Consider the following 14,972-nt stretch of genomic DNA (forward strand, 5'->3'; position numbering starts at 1 on the left):
AACTTATAAATAAAAATGCCTGGCCTACCTCAAATAGCCCCATTTTTTTTACAAAAATTTGGCTGAAAATCCAGTTTTTTGACTCTGGAAAAAAAGTCAAATGTGTTTGGAACTATGGAGGGATGAAACCTGCAAAAGGCACTTGGGGTACATCCTCCCAATGTACTGTAAAAATTCGGACCCTCTAGGTCAATTTGAAGGAACTACAGGGAGTTCCAAAAGTTGAAGAAAAAAAACTTGAAAATAGCTGAAAAATCCACTTTTCTTACCCTGGAGAGGGGTCAAATGGGTTTGGGCTGAAACCAGCAAAAGGCACCTCTGATACATCCTCCCAATGTACTGTGAAAATTTGAACCCTTTAGGTCAATTTGGAGGGGCTCAAAGTGGGACCTGAGCAGAATTTAGGAGGAAAAAAGTCAAATTGACGGATGCACCTGAAACCACTGTTTTCTACTTGAAAATCCAGCTTTTGAGGGGTAAAAATTATTTTTTTTTTTGGTGCTGAATGCAAATTTCATGTCCGATTTGAAACATCGTACTCCTAACGTAGTGAACCGCCACCCCTCCCCCGCCCCTTTATATGATCCAAAATCGAAAAAAAAAAATTAAATACCATGTGACGTATCGTTTGTTATGTTTTTGGGGACGCTGAATCCGAATATCGACTTTGTTTTTCGATCTGGCCTTCTCTACCCTTTCCACCCCCTCCCCCACCCTTTATGATCCAAAATTGAAAAAAATAATACCATGTGGCATATCGTCTGTTATGTTTTTGGGGATGCTGAGTCCGAATATGCACTTAGTTTTTCGATCTGTCCTTCTCTACCCTTTCCACCCCCTCCCCCACCTTTTATGATCCAAAATTGAAAAAAATAATACCATGTGACGTATCGTTCGTTATGTTTTTGGGGACGGTGAATCCGAATATGGGCTTAGTTTTTCGATCTGGGCTTCTCTATCCGTTCCACCTCCTCCCTTGCCCCTTCTTCAGCCAAAATTCAAAAAAAAAATTATAAAACCATTGGACATCCGATTACTATGGAACAAAACCTAATAATGGATTCGGATTCAGCGCCTCAAAAAACGTATATGAGGATACCCATATTGGTTTATAAACCCATTTTATGATTTTACCCCTTTCCTCCCTCTTTTTCCCACCCTCAGATGACCATAGACAAAAAACTAAAATTGGATTCGGATTCAGCGCCTCAAAAAACATATATGAGAACACCCATATTGGTTTTTAAGCCTATTTTCATGATTTCACCCCCTCCCTCCCCCTCTCCCCCCCCCTGATGACCATAGATAAAAACTATCATCGAATTCGGATTCAGCGCCTCAAAAAACACACATGAGGATACCCATATTGGTTTTTAAGCCTATTTTTATGATTTCACCCCCTCCCCTCACCCCCCTAATGCCCATAGTCAAAAATTGATATCATATTCAGATTCAGCGCTAAAAAATACTTCTAGTCAGACATATTCCAAAATTACTACATTCAAAGGGACTTTTTTCCTCCTAAATTCTGCTCAGGTCCCACTGTGGGGCTGTAGGCTTTCTTGAAGGTCAAAAAACAAGTAAAATAGCCAAAAAAATCCACTTTTTTTACCCTGCAGGGAGATCAAATAGGGTTAGAATGTTGAAACCCGCAAAAGACACTTCGGGTACATCCTCCCAATGTACTGTGAAAATTTGGACGTTCTAACTTCTAGGTCAATTTGAGGAGGCTGTAGGCTTTCCTCAAAGTCGAAAAACAATAAAATAGGCAAAAAATCCACTTTTTTGAACCTGGAGAGAGGTCAAATAGGGTGGGAAGGTTTGAAACCCGCAAAACACACCCAAGTGGCACCATCCCATTGTACGCTGGACATTGAGGCTCCATAGGTCAATTTTAAGAGTGGAGTGGGGTCAAAAATAGGGTCAAAATCAGGTTTTTTCCACCTCAAATGGAGTGGGGATGACCTAGGAAGCTGAAATTTTGATATTTTGTTCACAATGGCGATACTCACCAATGGTATGAATTGGGACTCTTTTCATCAATTTGGGGCCAAATTATGCTTCTCCAAAAAAACGACCTTTCTGTAATTTTAAACTTTGACCCTTCCAACTGCAGAGGTCAATTCTAGCTTTCAAGAGAACCCCATTCCCCAATTTTGACTTTATTTGATCAATTAGAACAAGCTCCAGGTCATAAAATGTAAAAACTGCCAGCGTGCTGAGCTGAAACCTGAAACTTAGGGTACAAATAAAAATATCTGACCTACCTACCGCAAATAGCCCCATTTTTTTACAAAAATTTGGCTAAAAAAATACAATAAAAAATGGGGAATTGTTCTCCCACCGAGATCACCACTTCGGGAGTTGGGAGGATGTAATTTTATCTCAATTTAATTTTACCCAACATTATTTCAAGACTAGTGTTTTCACAACTTTATCGAAACCACTCGCGATTCAAACTTCATAATAATACTTTTTTATGATCAACTAGCTTCAAAAAATATTAAAAATTTCAAAATTCTTTCAAAAAATTCATCATCAATTAATTTCTCACCCTCACATTGAAAAACCTAAACTGTGAACTTCCGGAATTTGGTTACTCTACGCATTTTACATCTGTGAAATTCATTAATTGTGATAAATAAGTAGACGTAAACATTGGCTGATAACAGTTGATTAATTTCGCAAATTAACATGGGTAATTGATAGTAAATTCATGTCTAGAATCCGCCGAATTTGATGTGGACTGCGGAAATTCAAGATGGTAATATAACGTTGAGCTCAACGACCACAGGTAAGACGTAATAAAACAGCCATATTTGTTTCGCCAACGTTTCTATTCATTTATAACCTTTCTCCATCATTCGCCCTCATCTTCGAAACCGTGTTTTCATTTCAATCTACGACGTTTCTATCTAATCTAATGCATCAAAATCACATTCCAGGTACATCTAGCACGAGCAAAAGACCTTTAGAATTATCCATTAACGATACCAGGGACGTACTCGTAAATCCCACCGTACACACATCTACCTCACAATGCTCCGGTGACAAACGTCTAAAAACCATCATCCCTTGCGAACAACACGAACAAAAACAACACACCAGGACAGATCACCATATTAGTATGAAAGAAGTTATACGTAAATGGCAACTTGATAATTTGGCGAAATGTGTTTTCGACAACACCCTCAACATGGTGTTGGACCGTCTCCCCGAAGAAGCTACCACTGTCAGGCAAGAAACGCTTAATATGGCCAATAATTACAATATCGAAGACGAAGCTGTCCTGATGGCTATCGAAGAGCACGGATTACATCAACAGACACAATCCGATGATTCTCCATTGTCATCCTCTTCCACAGAAGACTCTTCTTGTTGTTCAAGTTCGGCTGACTTTTACCAGCGTACAAATTCAACTACCATTGATGCCTATTCCCATGGTCCAGATAATCAGGAATTTAATTTCGAAAATAATTTCCTAGTTACCGCTGTATCAGCGGCCATCGAAGAGAAAGGTCTTACCATGTACATATAATGTTTGAAAATTTTGTATGTCGTACAGTATTTGTCTATTCAGGTAGATTCCAGGTATGCCACCGATTCTCAAACGTGCTATAGCTTTAAAATGTAAAATATATCGAGTGTTCTCTTTTTATTCCTATTGAATAATTATGCTTTTTAGTTGTGTATTGATTGGAAAATCCTCCTTGTAAGAATCGTCCAGCCTTACGTGATTTTCATTTTGTTATTAGCGTGCTATTTTTTTTCTTTTTCAGTTATAGTTTTAATATTTTTATAATAAATATTTAAAATGTATAATAAATATTGATAAATAATGTAATCAACTATCACGTGGTGTTTTTTTCAACTTTTAAACGAATCTGTCGCCGAAGAAAACACATTGAAAGGTATAAGAGAGGTTAAAAAAAATAAAATATTACAGAGAAAACTTAAGCTGCATGAAATGCAGACACTGGTGCTTTTTCCTTCACTGCTGGTGAGCCACAACCTACTTGTATTACTTGTATGGCAACATTGCAATTTCGTTATCATTTATATTCAACCAGGCATGCCAACCGTTCGATGGGAAAAAGGAACTAATTCAGAACTGGTTTAGCATACAAATTCGAACAAAAGTAATACGAATACCACCAATAAGGAAATGGGAAATTTGTTCAATTGATGCTTCCCCCCTTTGCCCTTTCATTTTACCTGATGCAATAGGTTACTATCGACGTATTAAATATCGAGTATCACGTACAACATAAACATTATCATCATCCTTGCATTCTTTACTCTAAAATATGTGCCCGTCCCAAGAATGCGCGATGTGACGTGTGGCTTGTAGAGTTGTAGTGGTACAGTAATTGAAATAGAGAATTCGCATTTTAGTATATGTGTAAAAAACCACTTGTTGATTCTCCATTCATAATTTTTCGTAGTATCGCGGAAATCGATATTTTTCAAAATATTTTCAGCTCGTAGCTTATGGCAAATCGGTTTAATGGCGTTTTAATATCCAGTTGTTTACATTGTACCGATAATATTCTTGGAACTGTTTAATGGTAAGATGAGAAATAATATTCTAGATACATAATCGGTCGGTTGTAATTATTAGTTATATTCGCGTATTAACAGAGTTTTGTTATTTTAAACCTATAAAATGTATTTGGGACGTTCAAGTTGTAGTGTTTGATCGATAATTAATGATTTAAGCTATAATGTGTTTTATTTTGTGTTTGTGTGTTTTAGAAGAACATGTAATAAAAATGCCATACAGCAGAAGCAGCGTTCACTCAAATGGGTATTCTCCGGGTAATTATTGATCAACACGTTGATTTCGATTATATACATAAATAACCAGTTGATTGCCTATACTGAGATCATGATTTGATTTTGTTCTTTGCGTTAGAATCCCATCAAAGCAATGAATCTCCAACCTACGTAATGGAACATTTGGCTACTTTTTCGGTAGCCAAAGAAACAGGCATCGTGTACCCAGCCGATGGAATGAGACGATTGCTACAGCTAGAAAAGTCCAATGGTATTTGGTCGCAGAAGATGCATTTCAGAATGGATCCAAATTGGGTTCTCATCATGGATTACGAAACTGGGGTACGGTAGCTGAATATAAATTCATTTCTGGAACATCGTTCACCTTATACTAATAATGTTTGTTTGCTTTGTAGGTTGTAATGGAGAAGTTTCCGGTCTCTGTGATCCAAGAACCGACAGCGTTTACGAGTAACGATCCTATGGAAATATACAATAATATATTAGTGTTCATTGTTGGTGACGAACGACAACTAAGCGGCTCGCAATCGGAAATGCATATTTTTCAGGTAATTGTTTCGAGATGAAGAGTTATACCTAAACCGAATATTGTCTCTACAATTTGAATGCTCTCATTTACAGTGCCAAAGCATATCAGCTCAAGATTTAGTAGAAGATTTAAAATTATTAAGAAGTGGTCATATTTTACCAAGTCATCCGAAACCGAGACATAGTATACCTCCTCCGCCTCCAACTCCACCACCGGAACCTCCACTTAATGGAATGAAAGTCAGAGATCAAGTTTCTGTTTTCAATGCTGCAGCTGCTCATCCTCATTGTACGTAATATTCTTGAGATTATTGATCGGAAATGGAACGAGATGATAATTTTCACGTTATTTTACAGCTGTGGAACCGGGTCGTGGTGGCAGCAGTGAATTTGAAGGAAGGGAAGATGAAACCAGTTCAACTTCCAGTGAGAAATATGAAAGAGATGTGACTGTTTTGAATCACTGTTTCGATGATATTGAAAAATTCATCGCACGATTGCAACACGCTGCGGCTGCGTCGCGTGAACTTGAAAGACGACAGAAGTACGTGATTTTTTGACGAGAGTCGTTTTTCATTTAAAAGCTCTGTATCATGCTAGCTGAGATCAACGAAGCTGGACCAATAATTAAGATGAACCAATTCTGAATCCGAGTTGTTGGTTTTGTATTTCAGGAGTAGAAAATCAAAAAAGAAAGATTTAGGAGATGGTATGTTGACCATGCGAGCCAAACCTCCTCCAGAGATCGAATTCATCGACATATTTCAAAAATTCAAATTGTCGTTTAATTTACTGGTTGGTATATGTAGCTGTTTTACTGAATTGCTTGATTTTACTCCAAGGTTCTTTCTTAATTTAATTTTTCTTCTTCTAAAGGCTAAACTGAAATCACACATACACGATCCAAACGCTCCAGAATTAGTCCACTTTTTATTCACACCATTGGCATTGATTGTCGACGCATCCCACGATACACATTATGGGCCTAATCTTCCAGCCAGCGTTGTAACCCCTCTGCTGACCAAGGAAGCGGTCAATTTACTTATGCATTGTGTCACCAGCAAAGAAACTGAACTGTGGCATTCTCTAGGAGATGCTTGGCTCGTGCCAAGGTAATAATGAATTCATTGCGAATTTTATCATCTGCCTGAACATCAGTGTATTCAATTTGTCTGAAATATTCTTACAGAGAACAATGGAAAGGTAACGTGCCACCTTATCATCCAATATTTATGGATGGCTGGTCACCGGATTACCCAGTATCTGATAACAGAGGCTCGACCCCATCTGAACAAATTCCATTATCAGGAGATAAACGAGGTCGAGATGAGCCCAGATCACATCGCGAGGTAATTAATAACTCCCTTACCCTAATAGTCGGGGAGCCCACTCAAGGATAAATTGCACCCCCCCCCCCCGTCGATCCTCCGGGACAACTTTTTTCTTAAAGTGGGAGTCCTAAGGAACATTTCTAGCCCTTGTACTCAAAAAAAATTGTCCCTACTTACAAAACGGCGGCCATTTTGATCGACAGGACAGCCTAAATCGCAGATTTTGCGTTCCAACATAGGACTTGCACAAAATTTTTCAAAAATGTACAAAGGTAGATCGAAAGATCAAGCAAAAATTTATCACCTGTTAAAATTCCGAGTGCTAAAGTGCGTTTTTCGATTTTTGGTGAATTTTCAAAAATCAAATTTTGGCCAAAATGTGAGAAAAAATCAAAATTTTACCAAATTGACCTAGAAATCTGAAAAATTTGGAATATACCATATTTTCGACCTGCCAAATCGATTGGAATCTGTTTCAAACCGTTTTGAGCAGTTCTGGAGCCTCCAGCGGATTTTTGAAACTCGAAATTCCCACAAAATTTTATCAAATGGAGTTGGAAAGCCGAAATTAATTCTGCAAACTAATTTCAATACGCTATAAAGTCAACTGCAGGTGAATTTCAAGTCGTTTTGGAGCCTCCAGCAACTTTTGAAAATTACTGGAGCCTCCAGTAAATTTTTGAAAAATACTGGAGCCTCCAGTAAATTATTGAAACTTGAAATTTCCCCAAAATTTCCTCAAAATGGAGATGGAAAGCTGAAATAACCTATGCACTCCAATTTCAACACCCTCTGAAGACGACTTCATGTGGGTTCAAGTAATTTATTGAGCCTCCAGTGACTTTTTAAAAGGTTTCATGGTATTTATAGTAGAACTGAAACTTCCAAAAAGTAGCTGAAACCTTCAACACCATGCCACATGAAACCACCATGATGCAGTCGACTTCTGTATTATTATTGTACTGAAATTAGTTTGCAGAGTAAGTTTTGGCTCTCTAACCCCATTTGATGAAATTTTGGGGAAATTTCAAGTTTCAAAAATCTACTAGAGGCTCCAATAATTTTCAAAAAATTGATGAAGGCTTCAAAACGACTTGAAATTTACCTGCAGTCGACTTCATAGCGTATTGAAATTCGGCTTTCCAACTCCATTTGATGAAATTTTGTGGGAATTTGGAGTTTCAAAAATCTACTGGAGGCAAAAAACGACTTGAAATTCACCTGCGGTCGATTTCATGAAGTATTGAAATTAGTATGCAGAATTAATTTCGGCTTTCCAACTTCATTTGATGAAATTTTTTAAGAATTTCGAGTTTCAAAAATTTACTGGAGGCTCCAGTAATTTTCAAAAAATCGCTGGAGGCACCAAAATGACTTGAAATTTACCTGCGGTCGACTTCATAGAGCATTGAAATTAGTTTGCAGAATTAATTTTGGCTTTCCCACTCCATATATAATGAAATTTTGTGGGAATTTCGAGTTTCAAAAATCCGCTGGAGGCTCCAGAACTGCTCAAAACGGTTTGAAACAGATTCCAATCGATTTGGCAAGTCGAAAATAGGGTATATCCCAAATTTCAGATTTCTAGGTCAATTTGGTAAAATTTTGATTTTTTCTCACATTTTGGCCAAAATTTGATTTTTGAAAATTCACCAAAAATCGAAAAAGGCACTTTAACACTTGAAATTTAGACAGGTGATGAATTTATGAATTTTTGCAAACTCTTTCGATCTACCTTTGTACGGTTTAAAAAATTTTATGCTAGTCCCATGTTGGAATGCAAAATCTGCGATTTCGGCTAACCTGTCAATCAAAATGGCCGCCATTTTGTAAGTAGGGCCACTTTTGTTTTTGAGGACAAGGGCTAGAAATGTTCCTTAGGACTCCCCCTTTAAGAAAAAAGTTGTCCCGGAGGATCGGCAGCGGGGCCCCCGACTATAGGACTTGCACAAAATTTTTCAAAAATGTACAAAGGTAGATCGAAAGATCAAGCAAAAATTTATCACCTGTTAAAATTCCGAGTGCTAAAGTGCGTTTTTCGATTTTTGGTGAATTTTTGAAAATCAAATTCAGGCCAAAAATGAGGGGAAAAGTTGAAATTTTACCAAATTGACCAAGAAAGCTGAAATTTGGGAAACACCCTATTTTCGACATGCCAAATCGATTGGAAACGGTTTCCACCCGTTTTGAGCAGTTCTGGAGCCTCCAGCAGATTTTTGAAACTCGAAATTCCCACAAAATTCCATCAAATTGGAGTTGTAAAGCTGAAATTTATTCTAAAGACTAATTTCAATACGCTTCGAAGTTCTGCAGCTGAATTTCAAGTCGTTTTGGAGCCTCCAGCGACTTTTTGAAAATTCCTGAAGCCTCCAGTAGATTTTTGAAACTTGAAATTTCCCCAAAATTTCATCAAACTGAGGTGGAGAGTCGAAGTTCATTCTGCGAACAAATTTCAATACGCTACGAAGTGGACTGCTGGTGGATTTCAAGTGGTTTTGGAGCCTCCAGCGACTTTTTGAAAGGTTGTATGACATTTTTTTGGAAAATTGAAATTTCCTAAAAGTAGCTGGAAGCTTCAAAACCATTTGAATCCACCATGTAGTCTGCGAAGTAAATTTCAGCTTGCCAACTCCATTTGATAAATTAATGTTGGGGAAATTTCAAGTTTCAAAAATCTACAGGAAGCTCCAGTAATTTTCAAAAAAGTCGCTGGAGGCTCCAACATGACTTGAACCCACCTGAAGTCGTTTTCAGAGGGTGTTAAAATTGAAGTGTAGAGTAAATTTCAGCTTCAATCTCCATTTGATGAAATTTTGTGAAAATTTAAGGTTTCAAAAATCTGCTGGAGGCTCCAGTAATTTTCAAAAAAGTCGCTGGAGGCTCTAACATGACTTGAATCCACCTGAAGTCGTTTTCAGAGGGTGTTAAAATTGGAGTGTAGAGTAAATTTCATCTTTTCATCTCCATTTGATGAAACTTTGTGAAAATTCAAAGTTTCAAAAATCTGCTGCTGGAGGCTTCAGGAATTTTCAAAAAGTCACTGAAGGCTCCAAAACGACTTGAAATTCACCTGCAGTACTTCGTGAAACCGTTTTCAATCGATTTGGCATGTTGAAAATAGGGTGTTTCCCAGATTTCAGCTTTCTTGGTCAATTTGGTAAAATTTTTGATTTTTTCCCTCATTTTTGGCCTGAATTTGATTTTCAAAAATTCACCAAAAATCGAAAAACGCACTTTAGCACTTGAAATTTTGACAGGTGATGAATTTTTGCTTGATCTTTCGATCTACCTTCGTGCAGTTTGAAAAATTTTCTGCAAGTCCTATGTTGGAACGCAAAATCTGCGATTTAGGCTGTCCTGTCGATCAAAATGGCCGCCATTTTGTAAGTAGGGCCAATTTTTTTCTGAGTACAAGGGCCAGAAATGTTCCTTAGGACTCCCACTGACTTTAAGAAAAAGTTGTCCCGGAGGATCGACGGGGGAGGGGCGTGGTGCAATTTATCCTCAAGTGGGCTCCCGGACTATAAATCCTCATTGACAATCACCTCTGAGCAATATTTTTGAAAAATATTTACTTTCTTTAGGTTCATGCAGATCTACGAGAAGCTCAATACGGCCGTAACCTAGACCACGGTCACGACGACAGTAGCGATTACTTCGATTACGAACAACAAGGCAGTGATATGGTTCCACCTGCTGCACCCCCATTACCTCTGGTTGGTCAATACCCATACGAAGCTCACTCCAGACGTTACTCTCGCGATGAAAGGTTTGTACCTGCAAATTCAAAATACACTATTCATTAAGGAACCGTGTATTGATATATTTCTATAGGGAAATATGTCACAGCCCGGACGCTGGCTCGGATCCCGAATTCGCCAGCATGATGCCGTCCCATGTACACAACGTGCCTAGAGATCGAGATATGGGCGCTCACAGCGACATTTCAGCCGATTCCATCGAACGTAATGGCGGCCTAGGAGAACGATTCGAAAGGAACCAGATGAGATGGCTCGATGAGCTAAGAAATCGTGATGCTAAAATAGTTCAAGTTACATATCCGCGTACCGCCAACAATGATAAAGAACTGACTGTCGTTAGAGGAGAATTCCTTGAGGTAGGTGGAGATTATTGTGACGATGAGATCACACAGGTTGTTGAGGAAAATAAGCAGGTATGTAGGTAATCGTTGCAATACTGAAATATTTTCTAGGTTTTGGATGACAGCAGAAAATGGTGGAAGACACGTAATAGCAGAGGAGTAGTTGCTCATGTACCGCATACAATTGTAACACCTTTCAGTTCAGTGACTGATTCTAGTGAAGTGTTTAATAATCCGGTATATGGTAGAGGATACGATAGAGGCGGACGTCCTTATATGACAAAAGTACATACCTGATTTTATTTCTTCCTTCATCTCGGTCATAATTTTTTACATGTAGATGGTTCAAGCTGATAGAGCAGGGATTTTTATCTTGCATGCAATATTTTATGCAATTTTCTCAACCCAAAATGCACAAAAAATTTCAGTTTCAGCGACGTAGGTATCCCTGAAAAGAATTTTTCAAGCTAAATAATATGAAAACTATTTATTCAAATGAAAATTAACCTAGTGATCAAAAAATACATTTTTCTTTCTGAAAAGATAGGCAAAATAAGTCATTTATAAAATTCATAAATTATTTCGGGAAAAAATGTTTTTTGATGACATTTTAGCAGTGTTGCAATTTTTTAAACAAAAAAAAAAATCTTAAAATCTCAATTTTTGCATAATTTCTGTAAATATGCAAAAAATTCCAGAGAATGCTCAAATAGAACAGAAATATGCAGGTCCCCTCCTAAAATATGTTAAAATCTGTAATTGGAAAAATTAAAAAACCTGTAAAAGCAGCTCATGTAATGCACTTCCAGGGCTCAAATTTTGGTCAAACGATCTGTGCAAGATACCAAATCGACCCATGCTACCGTTGGCCGGATCCGGCCTTCCGGGCAGAAAACAGAATTTTTTATTTTTTTTCTCATATTTTCGGTGAATTTGAAAAATGGCCGTTTCTCCCCACCACATGAATTTGAGCAGCTAAAATTCTGGCCGAAGAGTTTATGCTCGATACCTAATCGATTAATACTACCGTCGGCCGGATCTGGAATTTACATCAGAAAGCATATTTTTAGCCCATCTGGTTTTTTATGCCTGTCATTGGAAAAATTGAAAAACCTGTAAAAGCAGCCTCATCTAATGCACTTCCAGGGCTCAGATTTTGGTCAAACGATCTGTGCTAGATACCGAATCGACCCATGCTACCATTGGCCGGATCCGGCCTACCGGGCAGAAAACAGAATCTTTTACTTTTTTTCTCATCATTTTTCGAATTTACCGTAAATATGAGAAAAAAAGTAAAAAATTCTGTTTCCAGCCCGGGAGGCCGGATCCAGCCAATGGTGGTATGAGTCGATCAGGTATCTAGCACAGATCGTTTGACCAAAATTTGAGCCATGGAAGTGCATTAGATGAGCTACTTTTACAGGTTTTTCAATTTTTCCAATGACAAGGCATAAAAAACCAGATGGGCAAAAAGTATGCTTTCTGATGTAAATTCCAGATCCGGCCGACGGTAGTATTAATCGATTAGGTATCGAGCGTAAACCTTTCGGCCAGAATTTTAGCTGCTCAAATTCATGTGGTGGGGAGAAACGGCCATTTTTCGAATTCACCGAAAATGTGAGAATAAAAGTAAAAAATTCTATTTTCTGCCCGGAAGGCCGGATCCGGCCAATAGTGTTATGAGTCGATCAGGTATCTAGAAGACTACCTTTGGACCAAATTTGAGCTCCGGAAGTTGATACGCGGGAGAGATGGATATTTTAAGTTTTTTTCCATTTTGTGAGTTGAACAGCTTTTCCTGTGCACACAAAACTTCAAAAATTCGCCAAAAATCGAAAAATCAACTTGAGCAGCTGAAAATTGGGGGATGGGTGTTTTTTGAGGTCCTCTTTCCAACAGTCCAAGTTTCATTCAAATCGGAGATTCACAGGTGGGGGGCTTCCCTTGTCAGATTCTAAAATTTTAAAAGCCAAAAAATTAACTTCTCGCATAAAAAGCAGTTTTTAGGCCTCTCAAAATCAAATTTTCAAAAATTTTCGCCCTCGCCTTGCTTTGTTTGGGCCAATTTGATTCTTATTCTGAAATAAATAAATTGACATTTGGGCACCCAAAAGTCCAAAACAGAAAATGAAAATTTTTTATAAGTCATAATAATTATATACATGATATCAATCGGCAAAATTGGTATTTCCCCCTATATCAGCCGGAAAGTTTTCAGTCGAGCCCTCCCCCGTCCCCTTTCCCCTCTCAAAAAACCTCTGTGTAGTTTCGTCCCTTAAAATGAGGCCAAATCTTGTACTTTTTTTAAAATTTTGATTTTTTCACATTTCCTGGAATTTTAAAATTGATTTAAAAAATTCAATTTCGAATTCACAACTTCCAAAAGCGATTGTAGATAGAAAACAAAAGCTTGAAACAAAAGTTGTAGGGCGTGAAAAATTACACAATTTTGTTTAATCATAATTTGAAACCGGTTCATTGGTTCGCATTTAGCAATTTTTCACGCTCTACAACTTTTGTTTACAAGCTTTTTTCTCTATCTCCAATTTTTAGGTGTTTGTCTAAAACTGGTTGCTACATTTTCACTGATCAGATTTTGAAACCGGTTCATTAATTTGCAACCAGTTATCAAAAATTGCCTAAAAATTGAAGATCGAGAAAAAAGCTTGAAACAAAAATTGTACGGTGTGAAAAATTACATAATTCTGTTCAATCACATTTTGAAACCGGTTCATCGATTCGCATTTAGCAACCAGTTTTTGACAATCACCTTAAAATTAAAGATAGAGAAAAAAAGCTTAGAACAAAAGTTGTAAAGCGTGAAAAATTAAATGAGAATCAGCGCCTTTGGGAAGAATGAATTTGAAATCCATAGATCTTCAATGATTTAAAAATTTATTTCATCCTCTCTCCCTAATCAACTCTACAATTAAAACAATTGCATTTTTCGCAGGAATCAATGTCATCGATCGAACGAGACCACGTAGGTCCCAGCTCCGAATCACCCCGAGGTACCAAATCACCTGTCCAAGCGGGTGTTCCAGCTCCAGCTGAATGGGTACGAAAAGAACGTCTCGGAAAGAAAGGAGAATTTCGTTACTTCTAACCAAAACACTGATTTCTACGCTTCTTCTTTCTCCGGAGCCGGAATTTCATCACATTATCTGAACTAGATTATTGGACTATACCATATTTATTTTTTCTATTAGATATATCTTCTTTTTTTTGACGTATTTATTTGACTGCGACAGTCGAGCGCAAAATATTTCCAATATCGCGAAAATAAAATTGTATACTTCCCCCTTCCATGTGCCCCTGTTCTGAACTTGATTCTAGTTAACCTCAGGCAACTATCTAATTTATTGAACAACGGACCAATAAAACGCAGCCAAAGGATAGCTGTAAATTTTTTTATATTTTTAGTTCTGTGAGAGATTGAGATTAATAGCCTATAGTAATTATTACGTATTCGTACGAAAGTTTTTTTTATACTGCAGTATTTTTTTTTCTGTTTATTTTGCAAGTTTTAATATTTTTAAGTAAGTTGAAAAAATTATATGTACTTATTACGTATAACTGATTCCTAATGTTTAATGCTCGAAGGTGCTATTGAATAAACAAAAAGAGTGCAATTCCAAATACAGTACATTTTTTTCTTCTTCAAATTGTAGTGAAATTTATAATTACTTATTATACTTATTACTTTAATCAAAATTTGTTGTATTAATATTTGGCTGGAATCAGTTATAGGAAAAAAAACAGTATTATGTCGAACGTAACAGTATTTCATAAACGTAAATATATTTTTATTATTGTTCGTGTTTTTTTTTTCATTTGTGAGGCACAAAGGCACATCTCGTGAATCCCACAATTTTTTTTATAGCATATTAAAGGAAATATTTTTCCAATGGTAGACATTAAAATTTTTAAAATCCTCAAAATTTCGTGTTGAGAAAAAGACGATTTTACAAAATGAACTCATTTTCAAAGGAATTTTGATGTTCATGGTCTCACGACAGATGTATGAACATATTTTCAGTTCTTCTTTCAAGGGCACCGTTCTGTAGGTAATTTCACTCCCCATGTAATGATTCTAAGATTATTGAAATCCACTCGATGGTTCGCTCGCAAAGGCGATTTTTCCTATCGAGCTCCCTTTCTATAGAAAAAAATCACTTGAAAAAAATTACATCAGGTTCATTGAATCGCTCTAT

At 37.1% G+C, this 14,972-nt stretch overlaps 2 protein-coding genes across 3 annotated transcripts; both read left to right on the top strand.

Annotated features, from left to right (window-relative positions):
• Positions 1–2,613: 2,613 nt before the first annotated feature.
• Positions 2,614–3,854, top strand: LOC135849818 (uncharacterized). Its single transcript, XM_065370426.1, has 2 exons — positions 2,614–2,794; positions 2,946–3,854. Exons 1-2 carry the CDS (start codon positions 2,740–2,742, stop codon positions 3,536–3,538), a joined length of 648 nt encoding a protein of 215 aa, XP_065226498.1. The 5' UTR covers positions 2,614–2,739; the 3' UTR covers positions 3,539–3,854.
• A 403-nt stretch (positions 3,855–4,257) lies between these two features.
• Positions 4,258–14,575, top strand: aru (arouser). Of its 2 annotated transcripts, none has more exons than XM_065370423.1 (13): positions 4,258–4,568; positions 4,756–4,818; positions 4,916–5,118; positions 5,193–5,345; positions 5,419–5,614; positions 5,683–5,869; positions 6,000–6,120; positions 6,202–6,437; positions 6,515–6,674; positions 10,241–10,425; positions 10,491–10,773; positions 10,870–11,043; positions 13,712–14,575. In XM_065370423.1, the coding sequence occupies exons 2-13, from the start codon at positions 4,773–4,775 to the stop codon at positions 13,862–13,864; spliced, it is 2,097 nt and encodes a 698-aa protein (XP_065226495.1). In that variant the 5' UTR covers positions 4,258–4,568; positions 4,756–4,772; the 3' UTR covers positions 13,865–14,575. The 2 variants fall into 2 exon arrangements, with proteins under 2 accessions (XP_065226495.1, XP_065226496.1); XM_065370424.1 differs by having other exon boundaries at positions 10,506–10,773.
• The last annotated feature ends 397 nt before the right edge of the window (positions 14,576–14,972 follow it).

The sequence above is a fragment of the Planococcus citri genome, chromosome 1 (assembly GCF_950023065.1).
Source record: "Planococcus citri chromosome 1, ihPlaCitr1.1, whole genome shotgun sequence".
In the NCBI taxonomy this organism is placed as follows: domain Eukaryota; kingdom Metazoa; phylum Arthropoda; class Insecta; order Hemiptera; family Pseudococcidae; genus Planococcus; species Planococcus citri.